Raw genomic sequence first — 23,075 nt, 5'->3', positions numbered from 1 at the left:
GAGAAAAAAACGGGGTGCAGACTATGCGACCTTACGGTCGCCTCGCATCTCCGTCGCCAAAGCATCTCGATGATGCAGGCGACAAAGAATACATCTCTCTCTCTCTCCCTCATCAAGTTTTGGCCAACCTACGGCTGTGCAAAGTGCAGAGCCAAAGAGATCGACCGCGGTTAAAGCTTGGCCCAAATAGACCGTCGCTGGTTGACCAAAACGTACGAAATGGTCGACACCAAATAGTCCCATCCTTACAATCTGAGTAGACAGTAGTACGAATGCGACGCCTAGAGGAATATAATGCACCCGAATTTGAAATCGCGTGCGTCAGACATGTTTCATAGAGCTGCGTTACGTGCAATTGTTGTCTGGTGTTCTTTATGTCCGACATGCCCGTAAAAACGTAGCATATAAATAATATTAAAAATACATGCTTTTTGATGTGTGAGGCTTGGGTCGCGAGATGCCACTAAAACCCAGATTTGGGACGCGGTATATCAAGTTCAAGAACAAACTGCGTTATGAAATGACGGGCACGGCTTCACGAATGTCCAGTTTGTACCAATGTTGATTAATCGTTCTTCTACTAAGAAATCGAGTGCGACCACTTGAACATGGTGTAATCACCGTAGTCGATTACGAATCACGATGACCCCATGCCTGGTTGGCAAGCTCAATAGACTACCTCTGCCCTTCCTGAGAAAACGCTGCTGACGCCAACCACTTTGGAATGATCATTTCATTGGGCGGTCGCAGTTAGATTCTGGCCGATCAAACAAAGCCTAAATCAAAAATAGAAGAAACTTGACACGAGTCAAAGTATATTATTAAATTTTTACTATCAGAAAACGGAATTTTACGAGTTGTGCAATCCTGCAACCGCAGCAGCAATAGCATTCATCGACCTTGATTGCCTGCAAAAAATGACAGCAACAATAAATGCACCAACATCACTTCAATTTCCGCAAAATGAGGACGTGAACATGACATGGCTGTAATCACTAAAACTTCATTTCATCGAATGAATTAGTTAGGATTTAGCGCTACCATTGTTATTCAGCACCAAGCCGGAATATATAGCTATAGTTCCATACAGTATTTGATTGCGACTAATTCAGGTCAAGAGAAGGGGTTGAATTTTGACACAACAGTAATGTAATGGAAAATGTCAGTATTCAGGGAGCTCTCTTCACTTGGATATTCAGCTCCGAATTATACAATCCATTCGAATAGCAAGGTGATTCCATTTCTCATCAATGCTAAAGGTTGTATACTGTATAGTGTATATTTGTACCGCATTCACTGCAAGCATGCATTCATGTATTAATCGATGTGTTTGTTTGTATGCATGCGTTTTGTCCTCATCTTCGTCATTGCTGCATAGCCACTAGCATTAATGAATTCTGTAAATATATCAACGATACTCAAGTAGAAGATGAAGGTCAGAAAATTAGTAGTGTCGAAAAGTAGATTGGGTCGACGGCCTATTTTTGCAGTTAATCAGCAGTGGGCTACTCTTGAAACTAATGATGCTACAGATAGGTAAAAGAACATAAAATTGAGCAGCGGCTATTTCAAGCCGTTCTTATCCCGATTGCACATATAAAAGAAATGCAAACTTATTCTGAAACTACTTTATACTATTCTAAATACATTAAAACTTGAGCCGGTTTGCCGAAAAATAAACTGTTCAAGTACTAGCGGAAGTATTGTAAAAACTCTACCATTTGAGTTTAACCAGGAAAAAGTTACTTGCGTGATCTGAAAAAGTAACAAGATTGACTATTCTCGCGATTTTCTATTTCTTACACTTTCACATCACAGACGAACAAATGAAAGCAACCTATTGCAGAGCGAAAATATACCAACTCACCATGAGAGTTGTCGTTCGCACGCTGATGAAAGTCCCGAGCCTTCACATCAACCAACTTGACCTGCATAAAAAAATACGGCTAGCACCCTCATCGAATGCCAGACTGAACAACACAAGTGCTTAGCTACCTGCGGGAAAGCATGAATCCCATGATAGTTCATAGCTTGTTGAAGCGAAGCGGCCGGAAAATTATGCCCGGGGCTCGCCGGGGGATTGTACGTCGACGCCACAAAAGGAGCCATCCGGGGATCGAACCCTTGCGAGTACGCCATGCCGGATGATGTAAACTGCGGCAAAACGATTGGCGAGACGGGGTGCGGGTGGCTGATCACGCGGCCAGGCGATGGCGCGGAAGAATTCGGGTGAAACGCCGGCTGGGACAGCTGCAACCGCGACGGGCACAGAGCGGGGGATTTGTTTTTGGGTGACGCGCGGTTGAGTTTTCGCTGCTCGTTCTCAAAGTGACTCTGTGGGATGAAGTTGGATTTCGACGACGATGCTGGCCTTTGCTTTCTTGGACCGGGCGGTTTAGGCACATCTGGGGCAGCACCAAGTGTCGTCCCAGTCGAGACCTGCATGGCAGGAGTGGCATGGAATGATTTTGATTGTCTCCCCGCCAAATGAGGGGCAGTGGAATATTTTTGAATGTTCAACACGTCAGTCACAGTCGGATTCTTTTGCGTAGGCCAAGCCGGGGCCTTGTAATATGTGGGCGTTTGGTTTTTAGGTGATGTGTCTTTAGAGTTGGAAAAAGCTTTGGAGGTTCTGTCGTCTTTTGACGAGTTTGAAGCAATCTTAAACTGAAACTTTCCGTCGCCGGCCCTCGGTTTTTGAGAGCTCGCCAAATCGGACTTGCGATCCAGCAAGTGAGACAAAGCGTCAAAGTTTGGCACCCCGCCACTGGTCAAATAAGGGTTCAAAGGGTTGGCACCATTGCCGGGGAGATGTCCCATCATCATTTTAACAAAATCGGACGCATAATCTTGTACAAGATCCATTGAAGGCATTGGAATTCCGCTCAATGAGGGCTGTTGCGATTTAGCACCGGTTACAGATTCTCGATTTTTAGTTGGAGACCCGCGAGCCACAGGAGACTGCGAGACCGGACCCTTTGATGCGGCGGCATTGTCCTGAATAAGCTTCCAGCTCGTAGGCTCCTCTTTGTGTATCGTGGCTTCTTTGCGCGGAGACGGCTTCGGCCTGCTGTGCTGTTCGAAGTCGTCGCCTTCGATGGAAGCCACGATCTCCACGCCAGTCGTGAGGTCGACCACATCCCGTTTGGGATGGTCAGGGGGTGCTCTGGCCTTTAATTTCGGGTCGGAAATCGTATCAAATGACAGTCTCTTCTTGGTGGGCGCGTCGGCGAGATTGATGGATAGCGACACGCTGTTTTTGGCGTCGGGTTTTTGCAGGCTATCGCCGTCGCTTTTAGCGTCTTTGGTTGTCTGTTGTACTTTTTTACCGCCGGTGGCTACAACAATATCATTGGTCGGCAAATGAGGAAATATCAATTTATACAAGCAAAACAATTAATTAATAGAAGCAGCTACTAAAACTAATACCGTACGAGAAATGACACAAACGATATACTAAGAATGAACGGCTGCCAAGATATATACAAGAGTGCTTTGGTTATGTACGTTCTGAAGTGAACGCCACGGTACAACTTCAAATCATTGATATCTGTCAATTACTACCCAGTGCACAATATCATATCAATATAGTAAGAGTGTTACAGATATTTTAAGAACATGGCGAAAGCACAACATAACAGTAAAACAAAGATACTTCATAGTTCATACGACATAGATTATCTCTAATATATATCCATAAGATAAACTCTTCTATCTACTATCGAGTAAAGCAGCTGTGCCGAGAAATTAATTCGAAAAAACTCTGTAGGGGTCGGTGGACACTGGACATATAAGCATGTGACATAATAGCACGAGCATACGACACTTTAACATGTGTGTTAAAGTTGGAATTGGGGCAAAAGTTGGTCTTGCGGTTGTGAAGTCACATGGTCAACTGTTATTTTTCATTGTGCCGCATACGCTTAAACATCAGGAAACCATAGGACGAGCGTGGCAATAGAGTCCATCTTTAACTATTTAATATGAACGGAACTCGTGAATAGGTTGGACCGACTGATTTTGTGTGCTTGCACGCTCCCTGGCTTGTCCGTAACACGCCGTTTCTTCTTAAACATACGCTTCTTCCATACTCTGCGCGGAATAAGTGGTGGTGACTGCCTGCTATCCGATCGTTGGCTGTAATCTGCGCTACCCTTTTTAAAACCATCCGCACCGCTGTCCTTGCCCGAAGCAATACCCTGCTTGCTAGCCGTCGGCTTACTAAACTCGTCAGATATGGACAGATCTCGCCTGACATGTTTTGAACCGACGTCCTTACGTCTGGCACAATCCTGACCGGAACTTGTCCGGCATTTCTCTAAACTGTTCCACGGCTTGGACGGCATGAGTCTCATTTCAGATTTTCTAGCCTTTCTTTCAGAGTTACAGCTGCCTCCTGACTCGGTTAATTCTGCACTGGACCCCTGAAGCTTCTTCATTTCACACGTTCGCTCGTTCTCTCCGTCAGAATCTGAATTATCACATTTTCCTACTGATATACCTGTCATCCTATAAAGACAATATGCGACGTGATTTTGTACCGACCCCTGGCAGCTTTGATATCTATCTCGTCTTGGAGTGTTTTCAATTTGATGGAGTAGAACACGATAAGATTCAGGCAAATTATTTTTAGGAACAAAGCAAATAGCTCTGCCCCATAGTATGGCAAATTATAACAATACTAATGGTGTGGGGAAAATGAAGAATATTAATATTCAATAATCATCAGCCTGGAATTCACCACAAAGAGAACAATAGGTTGGACAATTTTAATATTGTTCTATCGTGATTGGTTGTTACACGCTATGCACTCTCAGCATTGCAATACCTTTTCATGCCTGCAGCCACATAGAAAGAATGACCGACTGTCAATACCAGTGGTTCCCTAGTGGGGCAATATCGTCTCCCTGGGAAAGATTTTGTTAGACAAGGGGAGGGGAATAACGAAGGGGTTGCTTGTGGGGCAAAAATGTTAGAATGTTCAGTCAGTTTCATTGATAGAAAAGCGACTCAATGCTCGACTCATTCTAGCGCGGGAAAGGCGAAAAGGAAGTTTGGGAACTACTAGTTTATACAATGAAGGAAAGCAAATAAACAACAACACAAGCATGGCGTATTAAAGTATTTGTTCCAAAACAAATCAGCGGAATATCGACTCACCTTTTTTTTGCTTTGAGCTGAAACAAACAAGAATACACATCAGCTTAGAGACATTCGAATTTCTCATGTAACATCAATCCAACCTACCATGCATTTGTAACCCGTTCATGAGCAGACCTACTCTCCTTGAACAGGGTCCTTGTTTGCATCCAGTGTTTCGGCCACAGCGGCTTGACGTTTGTTTCCAAAAAGCTCTGCGGGCATAAACGCAAGGATAGGAACGGACAAGTTAAACAAGGAAATGTCGATTGAATCGTGAACAGAGTGCCCAAGTCGAGTTCATTATAAAAAGCACGAATTAGTTCTACAAAGAAAACATTGCGAAAAGGCAATGGTAATTGGAAAATTGTAGCCAGATGAAGCACCCAATTCCGAGCTATAGCACATTGTAATACACTAGTCATCACGACTGTGTACAGTGTGTACACACAAAATTTGGTGTAGCCTATAAACTCGTCTCAAACCGAAGTTGATTATTCAAATGAAAGTCACCACTACCGGCCTAGATTCAATGACTGAGTCAACAATTGATTTATACATTGATCAATTGCATATTCCCCACCACCCCCTCCACGGCCCGGGCAGGCAAATAATGATGACAGCGTGCGCGGCAACATGCTGAAGGCGGGGATCGTCAACTGAAACGAGCCATTTTTCAAATTTCGGGGAGGCCACGGGCTGCAAGAATGCTCTATCGAGACAAAATAGGCCACACAGTTTCGAAATCACGTTTTTTAGAACTTTGTCAGTACAACGGTATGGTCTCTTACATGGGTGACGGCCATAGTTACCACAAAAGAAGTAATAGTATATTAAAGAAATACAAATAGAACAAGAAATATCACAGTCATCAATTAAATTTTACTTCTAACTATGAACTGACATCGACATCGCTTTTCAGAGACTAAGGAATCGATATTGGGGCTAGCTGAAAGATTATCTCCTTCCAAAGTTTGATCTCGTGGGGAAGCACTAAGCCGTTGTCAAAGCGTCTCGGTCTTGGCAGTGTATGGGCCATTGTACGTCAACGCGATACGCCCATTCACACCAGCTGATTCTCCCTCAGCGAAATGCTGTTGCCATCGCCGACGCCGTTTCAGCCAGCGAGGAACATTGATACTGGGCACAAGCGAATAGCTTATTTTGAAACAACAACATTTTGAAACTGAAATCAATTTCAACATTTCAAAATGCATTACTTAGCGTTCTTCCAAAATCTCAAATCAGATCGCGGGGTCGTAAAATATGACGTCGCGGGCCGCGTGTCGGTGACCCCAGCAGTAAGGAGACACAGGTCGATAGGCCTATACAAACACAGCTAGTGAACCTATCTGACTGATGGCTACACTGTTACATATCCGAGCTATGATTTAGTTTCAGAAAGCTTGGCGTCTCACTTTCAAGTATTCGTCGGCGGCTTGCTTGAATCTGGGCTTGTATTTTTCATAATAATTCACTTTGATCGTAACCACGTCACACAGCAATTGTCTGAAAACAAAAGAAAGTTTGACTATACTGTGTGCGGCGTGTACACACACTCAAACTGGACTCCGACTTCCATGCCAGAATCGCTTCAAGTAACACTAGCAATGAATGAGCGTGCATAACACAGTAGCAAACACGCGCATATTGTGTACAGTATACGCTTGCATGCACCGTCCCTTCGAGTTACGAGGGATCTTAAAGCCTGTAGTCGATCGGCACCAGACAGTTATCCATTGAAATAATACAAAGTACCCGCAATTCCAGTTCGATTTGGTTGCGAATCATTCAATTTGATGGTGGGCGTCCGCAATACTTACGAATAGTAGATATTCTAACTACGGGACTATGGTAGGAGAGATCTGTACGGTTGCGAACCTCGCGTTATCGTCCCATTTGAATTTTCTTCTCGGCGCATAACTTCGTTTCTTCTCTCCTGACGTTTCCGCGCTCTTCTCCTCCCCTTCGTCGTCTTCGTCTGTAGAAGCCGCCATTTTCTCCGGAAACTTTTCCGACCTGTCGAGTGCATGATCAAATATCATTGAGATGCCTATAGTAAGGATTATAGCTAGGCTATATTCTATTTTGCTGAGAAACCAGTGTTTAACGTCTATAACAAGACGCGCAAACGGAAAGCAGTACTTTGGATTAGCAGTCAGTCACAGATACATTCACAATTGAATCACCAAGTACTTACTTGCTGGAGTCGCACTCCAAAAGGTAGGCGTTGATCTGGGACACCATCACCGAGTCGACGGCGTCTTTCAGCTTGCTAATCGGCCCTTTTAACTGTTGGTCCTGAAAAGGTAATCCGAATTATTGCTTCACCAAAGCTAACGTAAATGATCTTTAAAAGTACAGCCTTGCTGCTCAAACCACATAGTGTCTAGAGCTAGACAGTTTCTCAATTTTTTTATTCAAGCAGCACCAACAGTCTATTCGAGTAGGATCTCACATCATCACAGGCCGGCAATTTGCGGCGTATGACCACTCAACTGCATGAAATTTTGTTAACGTTATTTGATAATGTTTGCTCGGATTCCGAGTACATGTGCCAGAAACAAAATTCATACTCTTGTCACATGATAAATGGAGTGCATTTGTTTCACATCAAAAATAGTAGCTCAGTCTAGCTAGTCCAAGAGCGGATGCTAGCCAGCGGTACTAACACTATATATACAAGTGAATCATTTATTCATATTGCGTTAAACCCCACTATATTTGGCTGACACTCGTCAGGGGTAATCGTCTGCAACTAGTAGAGATTTGGAAAGAGCATTGTATGTCAACAATGGTGTCCCCAAATATGACAATATGACATCACGGGCATAAAATTTCGAATAATAGAGGCGAAGAGATCGCTACCGGTACTAGTTGCTGACGATTACCCCTGACCAGAGTCGACCAAATATACACGGGTTTATTTCAATATGAATATATTCTCAAATTGTATGTTGGAGTTCTGTACCTCCATATAGTAGCTGAAGTAGGGCGATTTTATTTTGACCTAAAAACGGAAGATTTTGAGCTAAAAATCAAAATTTTTACCTCACTTATGCAAATTAGGTGTTTTCGCACATAATGTTAAAATTGTACCACTTATCTTCATTTCTGGCACCGGTAGTAAACAATTTCGACAAAATTTTGACATGTAAAAGAAAAATCGCCCGAAGAATAAGTATATGTAAATAAATCACTCTTGAAGTGCTTGGTAATTTATCGACAAATTTCCTGTTTGACGAGTCAATTGCCGAAATTTGCAATTTAAAAGGTACTCGGCTTCCATACTTTGTAATACCAACAAGCAATATCTAGCAATATCTTCAACTTCACGCTAGACGGCATGAGACACTCACGCTGTCGTCTTCCTGCAACTTTTTCACCCTCTTCAACAGGGTATCCTTCGAGCACGGAAGATGTTGCGCAAGGTGCTGATACATGCCCTGCCTCTGCCCTTTCGGGAGGCCCAGCGCCGATTCGTCGATCCCCAGCAGGATCTTGTTGACGTCACTTGAAAAGAACTTCATCTTGCCCGAGACTTCGCTGGACTGCGCGATCTGCGACGGAAAAACGCAAGGCCATTCGAGAGGACGTTAACGACAAATGGAAATGTCGGAGAATATTTTAAAGCGGTCAGACGGGACGAGTCGTAATAAAGTAGACAGCGTAGGAACCGTGTCCCCAATAGGAGTGTGTCACGTGTGGACGGGGTCTACAACGAAGTGCTTCTACTTTACCAGAGCATATAAGTAGGTTTTGCCTAGTTACTAAAGTCTTGATATTTTTAGACCAGTCATGCTTCTACTTCTACACGTTAATTTAGGCAAAGCTACTCAGTTTTTACACTTTTCGAATTAGAATTAGAAATCAGTTTTGGGATAAGTTTATTTCTCTTTTACAAGTGAATTCGCTGTAAAAACCGGGCGACATATCCCTTGTATTGTGGTAAGGTGACTGTTACGTATTTCAAAAATCGCACCTATCTCCAGTGTTTCAGTCGTTTCGCGTCAATCGCAAAGATGCGTCTTGCGATTCTGAAAGAAGTCGCCTCCGATTAACCACTAATGCAGCTCCTCCACAACACCCACTTTTTTGAAACTGCTACAGTATTTTTCTCATCTTCATACTATCATTTGGAGTAGTTTTACATGTCTCAGAATAGCTACTTCTAGCTGTAATCAAGTATAAATGTTACCTTTACACTACAGTGATGACTTTGACCAATTTAGGTCAGCAGGAGTAAAAGCTGATCAAATAAAATTACCCGGAGTGGAGTCCTTTCCGTTAGGAGAGCAACTAAGAGAGAGTAGAGGCATGAGCCTTATTCCATCAATATATTTAGTAGCGTCAAAGAACAGGTAACAAAAATACACCTGGGTGTTATTGCGTGTGTAAGCTTCCCAGTACACGCGTCAGCCACCGTCTTGCGATGCAATTTACAACATAAGATTATATGAACAAGCCGTGACCCGGAAGCATTCAGTCATATTTTGAGCTCAAGTTTTACATAACAACTTGACTTGAATTTGTTTCAATGGTCCTACTGACGTCAAAGCTCATTTTCATAGCAAACTTACTCAGACCACCGCCAAACTCGCTACAGCATAGTTAGTAAAACACAACTCCCGGCCGATTACCTTCTTCAACGAGTCGATCTTGTCTCCGAGCATTTGAGGTAGATTTGGCGGAAGCTCGTGATTGATGACTTTACTCGAAGACGTGGAAGTGTTGGCGATTCCGTTTTGATCAGTGGAAACTGAAATATCGCCACATACAATCCAATTAGTCAATCGCATACAGTCCAATTGATTTAACGAATTGCACACAATCAATTACAGAGATCCCCAGAAGTATATTACCTGACATAGGTCCATTTTTAGTGGTCCCGCCACTCATGAGAGCCTGCGTAGCTTGTTTGGCAACTTGTGAGAGATCCCCGGTACCGAGACGACTAAGCTGGAAGTCGGAATAATACATTTACAGCCAAGCTGTTCGTGTATCATTAGATGAATTAGCCTAACAACACAATAATGTCACAAAACTCTAAAGCTAAACACAGTGGCAGTAGTCACAATCGGTTCAATGACCCTTCTGTAAATGATGTTCCCAACTTCATAAAATGACAACCGTGAATTATCAATACCACCACCTCGGTTTTTAGGTAAATCTGGATCAAGGCATCATTTCGTCCCTAATTGAACTATGACAGATAGGAGGATGTAATCCCAAACTATGATGTGGATTAGCAATACTCATTGCATTTACAGCAAAAGCGATTTTAGGAAGACAAAATATGGTAGTGTAGTGTGTAGCTAACAGGAATAATTAAGAATGGTCCAAAAACGGGAAAATATGAAGGTACCTCGCTCGTCTTCGCTTTAAAAGTCAAGCCGTCAGTTTCCGACAACGATTTTCGCAGTTCTTGAGCGCCGTTTGTAGAGTGACCTAAAAGAAAACGCCATAAGAGCGTCCGTACTCAGAATTCTATTTCTTGCGAACGGATTACATTACCGGAAGCGTTCATCATTTGTTGAGCTTTCGCCTTTGCGACGAGCTTCTGAGCTAACGAAGTGGACTTCTTCATTTTTTTGGGTCTGAAGTAGACGACACGGACCATTACCATTCATTATCAAAACAAGTGCTATGCCAATCGCTGCAATGAAAAATTACAGGCTGATCCGCCGAATGAAAATACCTCTGTTTCAATCCAGGTACTTTTTCCTTCCCATTTAGAGAGACTTTGATTTTTTTCATCGATGGGTCCTTGACAGACTTCAGTTTCTGGTAGGAGTGTAAAGACTCAACAATGAAGATGTAAAAACACTTATCACAAAGTCCCATCTTGTGAAATTCGTTTCCAACACAGGGCCATCAATAAAAAGGTTACCTTCTAATCACGCGATGTGTTTTCAAGTGCAATAAAAACAAAACCAACATTCAACATTGCAATCTCGTTCATGTGCATGAACTCAACCCTATAAGAATGCTTCATATTCTCTCTCACAGGAATCATAAAATGACATAGGTGGTGGTGATATGACCTCGTAAATACCAACTTGTGCAAGTGTACTCAATTTTATGTGCTCTGTATTGAAAATCAGCCTCCGAATGCATACAATTCAAACACTGTAACCTGCCACAGACTTAATTGTAGAATGAGACATTGGGTAAGCCAGGACCCACTAAGATGACAAGGTGAGTGGCTTTCATGTACAAATATTGGTTGGACTGTTGCAAAGATAAAACATCAAAAAGGTGAAATACCCCTTTCTTTTTCATGACCCTGTCGCTATTTTTGAATTCATTTCCACTCTCGTCAGATTCGAATAAAATACGTCTCTTTTTTTTCTTCGCAACGTGCTGCGAGAGAGGAATGCTATCGTCCGATAACGCGCCCCCTGAAATAATGCACATAGAGGTCATATATCAGCAAATAAACATTTAGCAAACAGAGCAAACTGGAAAGAAGAAGAAATAACCTATGCAGAGTGACAATGCCATACCAATACTGATTGTCTGAGCCTGAGCGTTGGAGAAGAGAGATGTCTAAAGTGTGAGGGCTGAGGAGCAGGAGCGACATTCAGTCTGAATCATGTATGTTTGTTGTCTATAAATCCAAATCCGACTACACAGTGTTCACACAGACCTTGGTCAGACACACAAGGTGGAACACATATCATCCCGAGGGCATTTCAATTGATTCATCTAGCTAGCACGTCATGAAATAGATACGACATGAAAATGCACTGTTCTTATCACTCCAATCCAGCCAACGCCAACGTTGCAACACAACGAGAATCAAGATCACTGAATTAAGATCTACGAAAAAGGAAAAACAAATTTCAAACTGAAACTACTTGATGGGATCAAAAAGTCTGATGCAATTTTGCTCAGATGCTCACTAAAACTACCAAGTAGCAAGTATTCTAGTAAACTGGCAACACTGCACTATTTCTATGTCCCAGTTAGTTGAAAAATTCGTACATAGATTTAGTCGAACAGAAATTGTAAAAGTCAACATAACCCGGACGGGACTTGATTATTTTCATTCATACATACAAAATCCAAATATAGTTTTCAATGGCTGCTCTCATGGCAACGAATGGCAGGCCTAGAACTCGTTACCAGGATTACCTCTAATCTAAGTGAAACAGATCATCCTTTCGGAAATACAAATCAGTACAACTGTTACCTGTATCGGAATCATCAGATACGGCTCGAAAATTCAATTTCCCCTTATTGATGTAAAAACCACCATGTTGTGTGGTCATAGAAGCAGGTACAATTTCGTCGTACTGTAACAAAAAAATCCAGTAAAAACTGGAGTTGCAACAGAACAAGACAAAAACAGTGTAACAATATAAAAAGACAAATCTAATAGTAAATTACTACAAGAAAGGAAACAGGAGCTTCATTTAGCCCATCTCTTGATGCTACAATCATCGCAGTCGCAGCTGCTACCAATGCATCTCACATAATTATACGTTTCATTAGTCCCACTCATCTAAAATGAACTTCCAGCTTTTCACATCCGGTATTACACCGGTCCTAGATCAGTGAGATGAATGATATGCACTTGACAACCTAAAAATGATGTAGCCTAGTGCCTACGCTCAAGCAAAAATAGTCGGCCAGGCCTTATATTTAGTCAAGCTCAAATTTTGAGTGGTTATCATTGTTCAAGATACGCACAAACACAAGGGCAGAAGCCCGCACCTATCACATTGTATTGTTCACATGACCTCATAATATATTGGAAAAAATATATAACAGGTCTTCAACCATAAAAACCTTCAGCACCTCCAAGTTTGGACTGCCATGGACTATCAAGGGTCATTGTTATTTGTTGTTCACGCAACAGAGATGTCGTAAGTAAAGGCAATAAAATGGATATAATAGAACACTACAATAGTGAATCAGTCAATTGATAAGCGATGGAACATAGAGGCCCATAGAATTATGAAAACTTCCCACAATCAACACCTTTCACAAAGATGCTTTCTATATGGCATGTTTAAGTGCCCCTACAGAAAACTTTCAATATACAGTACCGTGTCATTCGCCAACTGTTGGCACATGCAGTTATTCAATCGTAGCGAACATTCACCAGATAAAAATTCAAAAAAACTAACTACTCGAGAAGCATCTTTTGATGTAAAAGTCAAATTCACTGCAACGAAAAAAGACGCAGGATCAATTACGATAAATCAAAGATGCAATTTACTGACGCAGTCAATAGACACGATAGCAAGACCAAATACGGGAAATAACTCACGGCTTCCGAGTCGTCGACGAAAGGATCATTTTCATCGTATCCGTACCCCGCTCCGACAAGATCCCGAACTGTGTCTTTGCGTTTCCGCTTTTGCCCGGCTGCCGTGGCACCGTACTTGATTTCAAAGTATTGTGCGATTGCCTTTGCTTCGTCACGCTCGCGTTCTTCCTCCTCTTCCAGCATATTCTGACATAACGTGTCATTTTGCCCTTTGGATTCTCGCTCCTGTACGCATCGCGAAAAAATACATGTCAAATCGCAGTCCGAATTTGAATAGCCAAATCGTGGCTAGACTGTCGCCCATGGTCAATTGAGGTGAGCGTCTTGGAGGAAATGAATAATGCATGAGATAGACTACTGAGAATGTTCTGAAAACACTTACTATGCGGCGACCATACAGAAATAAGTCACGAATTTACTAGACGACCAAAATGGAAAATGGTAGCCTATAATTGCATCATCAGAAACCTTAGATTCGAGATCACCATGTGAACCAGGATATGCAACATTCAGATACCTGAAAAGGTGAACAAATCCAAGTCCAAAACAAAAATGATTGCAATCCCGAGGATTTAGGTGCCTATGCCTCTAATTTCCAAGGTAATGACATTGTCCATTGATTACCATTAAACAGACATGACGGAAATTTCCCTCACATCAATAGCTGTACCTCTCATGAACCCCCAGTCTCTATAATACACATCAGTGCCAAACAACAAGCTTCACATTGAAAAGAAGGTACAATTGAGTGGGAACAATCTGACGCTTCAAGAATCTTTATTACAGTACCAGATTTGGACAATGACACATTATCGAATTGAAATGCACAAGTGGACAGCATAATAACCAACAATAACGGAAGTAGCTAAAAGGATAGCCTACTATATTATGATAGAAAATTGCAAGTCAGATCAATCCCCTGGTTTCCAGGCACCAGATCAAGCAAAGTTACGGATCCTATCAGAAACAGTTTATTTTATAACACCATACTCAACATAATTGTTACAGTGGACCAGTGGTAGTGGTAGATTAGATACAAATTAGTCAAATACGGTAGCTGCCATCAATACCAAATTGACAAGATCGCCAATATAATACCTCACCTTCAAAGTCTGTCGTACCAGGTCGATGTAAGAATATTCCGGGCAAGACGTATCAGTAGAGTCTGGTAGATCCAGCTCAAAGCGCAAAGTCGCCTTCTTCTTACGCTTCTTTTTCTCGCCAGGCAATTTACGATCCGTGATATCCATAACGGCAACGAGTATGATAGAGATCTAACGATGAACTAGGACATTTCCTAAACAGTGCTAAAGGAATATATTGTCAAGTGAAAATCATCAATGCCAGGCATCCAAACAATTCCTACAATTTGGACCAAGTACACTGACTAAAAATACAACTGCCATCATAAGGAGACTGGGGTGTGATAGCTAATTAGGCCTACCGTATTTTCAGTAAAACTCTTATGCAACATTATGATTTTTGTAACTCATAACAGTTTAAACAAAATCAATAGAACAGGTCAATAATGCCAAGAAATATGGTGGTTTGCTACTGTATTAGTGTCATCACTGACATGCCACAGTGTGCGACCTCTAGTGAAACGTGTAGCAGTCATCAACACCCAGTACCTTTCACGAAAAATTGGGCCATGTGCCAATTTGAGAACGCCAGTCCTAGCATATAACGCCAAGATCACAATGACAAATTAACATCAATTGGTAATTATGGTAAGGCAGATAAGCAGTGAATATATTATACATGCAAATAGTATGCTTTTCAGGTGATTGGAAATGCAAGAGAAATAGGTGTGCAAATGAAACAAATCAACACAAACACGCCTACCGTATTGATGTTTAGTGAGTGGAAAATATACCGTCTTTATTTAACAGCGGGTAGGCTAACAAGTTAACCAATAAATGGCAAAGTCTTCATTCCCAAAATCATGCTCCGACTTACTATTTCAAGTAGACATCTTCCACATGGAACTTAGCAAGTTTGTTTCAAGACACACACAGGGCGACGTGCTACGTGCAACAGGTAAAATTAATTACGTTGGAGTGGAATCAAACCCAGTCTACAGAGATGCTACGCACTTCATCATGACTCCTATAAAAAAGTCGCTATTGAACTGAGCTAAAAACTGAGACACCCAACGTTATTATATAACCAAGTTGGGATATTGCGTGCACAGGTGACAAACAATTCAGGCTGACACAATACAAAAGAGATTCACCGAATAGATTTGGTTATAATGTGCAAAAGTTAGGATGTACTATCCAAACACAAGAATATATTAGGATATAGAGGCTCTATTTTAAACAATTATGTACATTTAAAAATGAATATAGCACAGTCCCCAATATATTAAAATTTGTTGATTGGAACTTAAGCGAAAAGGATCGATGTTAGATCAAAGAAATTCTATGTTTAGTGGGCGCAACTTGCATCATCTTGATGTGGAGTTAGGACAATTCAGAAAAATCCCAGTAAATCACACCAATGAACAGCGTTAAATCTTCAATCTTCGTTGTCACTTTCAGTAAGACTTGAAATTTCACTAACCAGGCGACTAGTGTGGCAACTTTTTTCAACAGGGGACGTTCCAGATATGCCTTCATCCCCCTGTTTATCGAGAGGCTCGTACACTGCAAATCGTGGCTTAAATATCACGGCAACACGGATGGAATTGGTCATTCTTGCCGGACCATTCAATTTGAAACAAGGTATCTCAGCAGGGTGATCAAAATCTTGCATCGTGAAATCACACTGCAACGATACCTCCGGTTTGTCAAAGGATTGCGCTTGGTGGAACATAATCGAGAAGTTCATTGGCGAGGGGCTGAATTTGGGCGGTTCAGCTCCGTTACCGGGGACTTGAGGATAGTGATTAGAGCCATTTTTTCGTCGAGTCGTATTGTAACTTAAATATTCATCTGCGGAGAACTTCACAGCTGTATCGCACAGATGCTTTGTTATCCTATCCCTTTTGACTTGATATAATGATACGTCGACGATTACATCTTGCTTAATGGGTCTTAGAGGTGTGATTGTCATAACGAGTGGTATCGCTTTGACAGCAGAGTAATTTGAAGAATGACCGGCTGGATGAGTGATAATCACAGGTTTGTTTGGACTGATATTACGCGAGCATCGTTTTTCACCCAAAATTTTGATCTGCCAAAACTGTTCGGGTGTGGCGACAACGGGATGATTAATGCACCGCACGCCGATTGAGTTTTGGAAGAATGCGTCTCCATTAGTGTCGACTGTCATGAAATGGCACCATAGTCGATGAGTGTAATTGCGAGGGCGAAATATAGGATGAGAAAATGTGATCATGTCATATACCTCTGTGCCTATGGAGCGGAACCGATGTGCATGGTTGATTATCGGTGACATTATATCCTTGTATTTGTCAAAAAATGCAGACGTTTCAATTTCGTAGAGCTGTTCCGGTGTCATCATAGGAAACCGAATAAGCTTCATCAATATCATTATTTCATCGCTAGACAAATCGTGAACCATGACCCATCTCAATAACGCGTCATAAACCGATTTCTCCCACTGCACTACCAAATCGTCGCGCTTTAACAGTTCAGTTAGAAAGTCAAAGGACGTTCCCAGAAAATCGTCTGATACAACAACTTCATCCAGCTTCGTTACAATAACGTTGACACACGATGTTTGCAAAGCACTGTGGTCACTTACTTGAGCATAAGCTAGCCACTGCAATGCTCCAGTTATACTACCTTCTGTGACAGTTACTTTCATAAATTCCACTAGACCTTCCCTCAAAGGCCGCACATTGTATTTATCCGCTAACATCAAGAAGGGAAGCGCCGTCGACAAATTGATTTCCACATTCCCGCTGTAGAAGAACAGAAGAAAGTCTTCAAACACTGGAAGGCATTCCTCACATTCTTGCAACATCAAAACATTTCTGTCTCCGTCCCATCTTCTTGAGCACATTGTGCGTAAGACATCGCTCATGATTCCTAACACAAATTTGTGGACATAGTAGGTCTTATTTCCGACATGCAGCTCCAAATCGCTCATATCTGGATTGTTAAAATGAGCAGACATTGAGCTAATGATCTGTGTCACGGCGACAATTCTTTTGCAATCGTTTTTGTCACCTGCCATTTGGTCTCGTTGAACTACTATACTAACTCGATCATGTCACCCGAGAAATGCTCAGTAAATTATCCAGAACTCGAATAGTCGCTCCCCGCTTTCAATACACAGCTGTTGCTGTTCCCTGCTTTCCGCAATCCGCACAGATAAATTACTACGGCTCTTTCTCTGTGCCACAACTATCACATTGGCGCAAGAGGCCGAAATTTCCCAAAACATCAGAACTAAGGCCGCTAGATGGTACACAAGGTTCAAAGCATAGTGTCCTTTACGACACTATGTTCCAAGTCTGTCACCACGGTTCTCAAGCGGGGTGCTGTGCCAACCTGGGGTAGCATTTGGGATACTCGATCAACGCTCACTAGTGCCGCGAGATATTTGGTAATTTCAACACGTTATGGTTATTTCCAGGGTTGTAACCAAGTCACAAGGCTCCGAGTCACAAGTCAATCACACTTTTATAGTTTTGACTCGAGTCAAGTCGAGTCATTTTCAATTCACCAACGAGTGAAGTCCGAGTCCAAGTCAGCGAGCAGAGGGTCGAGTCCGAGTCATGGTATTATGACTCGAGGCTGAGTCCAAGTCATTGTTTTGACTGGTCAGTTTCCAGTTGAAGTCTTGGTAATTCCACGTTTTATAACTTTGTTTGGTGAAATAGAATGGTTCGCATTTACAATATACCAATTTTTCTCACTTTTAGCAGTTTCTGGTCGCATTTTCAAGTATCAGTACCAATGGACGTAATCCCAATACTGTGGTTGTTTTACTATTCATCGAAATTTCAATAAAATGTCGGTCTTGGTCGTCTGAATTTCGAGTCATATGACTTGGTTCGAGTCATGCGCAATTCGAGTTCGAGTCGAGTCCTTTCCGTGTTTTTGAGAAAATGACTCGAGTCAAGTCGAGCAATCAGGAAATGGTGACTCGAGTCGGACTGGAGTCGAGTCATGACTTGAGTCATTACAACCCTGGTTATTTCTGTTATTCTGACCATACGACTCGCCTTTTATCATTGGCTCTATGGCGCCTGACACCGGCAGACGGGCACCACCGAGTCACGACATAAAATTCGGTAGGTTCAAGGGAACACGTTCCATTTCCAACTACGCGTTGTTGTGCCACAATGGACAGCGCATAGATGACCTGCCCTGCAATGAAAAATTGAATATCATATGACGGTTTCAGAAGGTTTCCGGTGCCCGGATGAGAATTATATTCATTTCTTCCCCTGCGTTTCTGGTCTTATACAAATTAGCCCAGAGAAAGGCTAGGCTAGGCGAAGGACGAACACAGAAAAGCGAATGGAAACGAGCGAAGAAAGCGCAAAAATGAAAATAAAGCACGCTGCACGCTAATTACTGAAAGTGACTCTTCGACCATGATGACCAGAATAAGTTCAGTAATCGTCCGCAACAAAATATAATCTGACGATTATTGATTATTATTATTATTGAGCTGCTGGTTGTCTGGAGTACATCGACCCACCGTATGAGCTAATTTTATCGATGAAGCAGCAACAAAATATGAAAACAAAATAACAGATTTTCGTGTGAAATAACGGTTTAACGTACACTAGGATTGGGTTCTATAAATGCATTTAACTTACCAATAAATATCTCTTAAAAATTCGATCGGAATATTTTAGAGTACGAAGAATCGTTGTCCTGACAAAGCGGCACAAGCAGCAAAAAGGTTGAGAACCCCTGCGTTAGATTGAAAGACCGTTCTCGGTCGTTTCGAGATCCTCCTATCTCAAGGGTTATATTATTTTGGAATTCGGAAAGGAAACACGTTTTTAAAATAATAAAAGTTAGTTTTAGGAAATTGAAAACAGCTGGTTTTGAGCAACAATTGTTGTGTTGATTTTTAAATTCCGGAAAAAGTAGGACAAAACCTCCTAAAGGAGTACGTATGGAACCCTGTTCAGTACATCGCATTGAGCATTGTGTGTCTTGAGTGGATAAAAATGTGACGCGTCACTCTGTTTTCTTCTCCACGGCATAAGGCACCCGTCATTTGATGTATCAGGTCTAGCTGTTTATAGTGTTTATGATGAAAAATCCGTTCGGAGGTGACGCATGGCCCGTTTCTGCCGCATATAGATATATGGACCATTTTTATATTCATTTTATGACTTGAGGTGACGGTCTGCCGACCCTTAAACAACAATCATGGGTCAGCCAATGTTGATGTGCATCGAGTTTGACATATCACAGGTATCGCCAGCTACTACCGACAAGATTACGTGACTAAAGGTGGAGCGTCCGGGTTCTTGATAGGCTATTCGTTGATTATTCGGTCCCCGGCCGGGTCAGACCCGCGGACCGCGTGTTTGAGGCCCCTGGGCTAAGGTTTTATTTGGCAACACACCTCGCGAAATCGCGTGTTGGCCGACACTACAGAAGTCTTGAAGTGTCTCGGAACAATGACTGGCGCTGACATGCGTCTTAATTTTTATAAATGATGCGTATATATTTCTTGCGGCGCTCAGGGAGCCCATATTAAATAGTAGACATTAAATTCCACTGAATCGCGTGAAAAATATTTTGAAGTTTTGGGAAGTTTCCCGCAAAATACTCTGAACAGCTTTTTGGAGGTAGGCCTACAGAACTTCAATATACAATGGAATAGTATATTCATATTGAGATGAACCCGAATATTCTCGGCTGACACTCGTCAGGGGTAATCGTCAGCAATTAGTAGAGAATTCAAAAGAACATCGTATATCAACAATCGTAGCGATACGATCGTATGCAAAATACTCTATAAGCTATGTTGATTTGCGATGTAATGTTGAGTCCCCTTAATAACAATCATCTGATTAAGACACACTGCGATGTAATGAACAGATATGAGGATGCTGAACGACCAGTTGCGGTCTCTTAAACTGGCATCATCATCATTTTATGAAATTTTTTATCAAATCAATACACCACAAGATTGCGATATAATGAAAAGATAGGCGTGTGCCGAACGCCGAAGCGACTTGGCCCTGGATGTGTGTAGCCTATCATGAGTCGTTGTATATGCCGCAAAAACATTATGGACAAAAATATCGGCCTATCCTATCCTATTTGCGGAATCGCTCAGCGGAGAAGTCGGTCCACGTGGCTTATAATTATAGAAAATCTAGTCCAAGCCATTCTTTTTGGGAAAAGGGCGAAATAATTTTATAAGTGTCACCTTTTGTTATGTAAAAAAGTTTGTCAATCCATTTGGATACTAATCCGTCTATTGAATTACGCTATATAGAACGCGGTTTGTCTTCCAATAGCCTGTGAGGCTATACAGCGAGTCCGTTGTCTACGGATAACGACTTACCAATATACTCAACTGCGGCGGTACAGCTGGTACGAACGTGCTGACGAATGAGTTCTTGACTAGCAGTTCAACAGACGACCATTTGCCTTTTCCAGATATATATTGTACGGATAAATCAAACAGTAGGTTTTGTATTACATATATGTCTCATATTCTCAAGGACTCCAAGATACGATATGCACTTGGTTTTATACCAACGGTAAATAGAAGTCACGTGATGTGGTTATATTCCATAACGGATAGGTGAGAGAAAGCAAGGCGCTGCAACGCTATATTCCTACTTTTTCAACTTATCCAAATTTATTGTAAAGCGCCACTTAAATAATTGTAAAATTGATCGAGTGCCAGGGTGGTAAAGAATTCAAAATTCATGGTGCGACAGGTTCGGGTACCGCTTGCCTAATAGGGTTTTACCATACGTCGCGCGGGCGGGTCTTTCGGTAGTCGAGACGAAATAATGTCTTTTTTTTTCATTTTTAGTCCACAACACAGAATTTCCTGTATTTTTTCGTCCGATATTATAGATTTTTTGATTTGTAAAAGTGTCCTATTTTCTGGAACTCAAAATATGTTGGCCCTGCTATATAATTTTAATTATCCATTTATATTAATGTATAGTTACGATATTTCCAGCAGGAAAATGTCGCCACAGAAACATACTTTCATAACTCCCTAATCATTTCATTCTGGCCTTGTTCTTGATTGAACGGGGTACATTGTAGCTATCCCGCTGTGATCACTCGTCCATGATATTCCGCTATGTCTCTAATAAGAAACTATACTTCCCTTCTTGTTATGATGTCTTGAGACTCTATTTAAGTGTATGTAACGCGTGTTAGAGATTACTTTGATTATGATGGAGACTCTATACGCAACTACTGTATAACATTTGAATAAACCATTCTATTGAGTATATATCTGTCACGAATAACTTCACCAAGAGCAACAGGCTATCTCCAGATAAGTATTGTATAGCCGAGCACCAAGACGATTGGTTAGCTATACTTTTATACAGATCACCAGAGACAATAAACCGTTAATTGCTGCAACAGATCGAAGCCGGATTGGATATCAGGCTGGATTTCCTCAATATTGGCCGGAGCCTTATCCGTACTTTTTCACCGAAAAAAAGGCAGCCTTGGGTCCTCTTCCACCCAGCCACCAATACTTACATTGAACAGTTCATGGAAATAAACCGCATGCTAAGTCCAAGTCGACATAATTACTTCAGATTAGGGTTGGGCTTGATCTTTTATTTCCTGTGTGCTTTGTTTCAATCAATATTCGGATCACAGTCATTTCCAGAATCCGGCCTAGGAGTCGGACCGGAGAATTTGTCGATCCGCCCCGCACTAAATATAGTTAATGATGACTCAAATGTTACTGGAATAAATGACGATATTCGGATCTTGTAGTAGCGTAGCTACTCGATTACGATAATCACATTGCGATGTCACCTACTGCAATTGTACCCTCGAATACTTCACTTTCACGTGTTCAGCTCAGTCGCATTTTCCCGCTCAATGTACAATGTACAATTGTACATAGTACAACATTGTAGCCTACACTCACGTAAAGTACAACGTAGAACTACGCTTGTTTGACGAAAATTAAACATTATGTAGTATTCTGTTATTGCAGATGGACGTCAAGGTGGGTACTGTTCTTGAAATATTGTTCATGATCCGAATGGATTGGACCTACCTGAATCTCTTACGTTGATAATCGTAAAGAAATAGGCCCAGCGAATTTCTGCGCCTTGAGCTAACATTGAAACGTTCAGTCGAATAGCATCCTGACGGTGACTAGATAATTTATTAGTTATCAACTGTGATAATTGCTCCTCTCCTGGGTGGCTCGGCTCTGAAGACTGCCTACCTTGCATTTCACTTCGTTACATTTTTGTTGTGAGGCGTTGATATGTAATGTAGACCAGTGGTTCTCAACCGCCGGTCCGCGGACCGGTGCCGGTCCGCGACGACATTCCTGCCGGTCCGCCAGGTAAATTACAATTTTATACTTTAATTTCAAGATGCAATGTTGAAGGCTGGTCCATTGATAAAATAAATAAAACATCAAATTATAAACTGATTCATAACTTTGTGAGGTAACATTAGGGCTGGAAACATGTTCGATTTGACTTAAAGTTCAAGACGTTTCATTTTACGACATGCGAGCGACAAATACAGAACAGATACGA

The 23,075-nt window shown here is 41.8% G+C and overlaps 2 protein-coding genes across 2 annotated transcripts; both read right to left on the bottom strand.

The window, feature by feature from the left end:
- Window positions 1–798: 798 nt before the first annotated feature.
- LOC145456945 (ubinuclein-2-like) lies at window positions 799–14,675 on the bottom strand. Its single transcript, XM_080335091.1, has 18 exons — window positions 14,521–14,675; window positions 13,418–13,642; window positions 12,335–12,437; window positions 11,407–11,540; window positions 10,838–10,923; window positions 10,654–10,736; window positions 10,505–10,587; window positions 10,002–10,098; window positions 9,780–9,898; window positions 8,499–8,699; window positions 7,340–7,440; window positions 7,021–7,158; window positions 6,558–6,648; window positions 5,248–5,354; window positions 5,161–5,177; window positions 1,996–3,338; window positions 1,868–1,928; window positions 799–908 (listed from the first exon to the last, which is right to left on the bottom strand). The coding sequence occupies exons 1-18, from the start codon at window positions 14,665–14,667 to the stop codon at window positions 892–894; spliced, it is 3,153 nt and encodes a 1,050-aa protein (XP_080191217.1). The 5' UTR covers window positions 14,668–14,675; the 3' UTR covers window positions 799–891.
- Window positions 14,676–14,724: 49 nt separating this feature from the next.
- Window positions 14,725–17,736, bottom strand: LOC145456946 (uncharacterized). Its single transcript, XM_080335092.1, has one exon. The coding sequence runs from the start codon at window positions 17,561–17,563 to the stop codon at window positions 15,938–15,940; it is 1,626 nt and encodes a 541-aa protein (XP_080191218.1). The 5' UTR covers window positions 17,564–17,736; the 3' UTR covers window positions 14,725–15,937.
- Window positions 17,737–23,075: the final 5,339 nt, after the last annotated feature.

This window comes from Botryllus schlosseri, chromosome 15 (assembly GCF_051294905.1).
Source record: "Botryllus schlosseri isolate E-star chromosome 15, Bs_hap1, whole genome shotgun sequence".
In the NCBI taxonomy this organism is placed as follows: Eukaryota; Metazoa; Chordata; class Ascidiacea; order Stolidobranchia; family Styelidae; genus Botryllus; species Botryllus schlosseri.
This window is presented reverse-complemented; position numbering and strand designations above follow the sequence as displayed.

Bases quoted from the DNA above. Each gene is read 5' to 3' on its own strand.
- LOC145456945 (XM_080335091.1), bottom strand. From the start codon at position 14,667: ATGGATATCACGGATCGTAAATTGCCTGGCGAGAAAAAGAAGCGTAAG. The intron at 12,438-13,417 runs GTGAGTTATTTC...TTTTTGTTACAG, and splicing joins TCGTCGACGACTCGGAAGCC to TACGACGAAATTGTACCTGC. The intron at 7,159-7,339 runs GTAAGTACTTGG...TGCACTCGACAG, and splicing joins TTGGAGTGCGACTCCAGCAA to GTCGGAAAAGTTTCCGGAGA.
- LOC145456946 (XM_080335092.1), bottom strand. From the start codon at position 17,563: ATGGCAGGTGACAAAAACGATTGCAAAAGAATTGTCGCCGTGACACAG.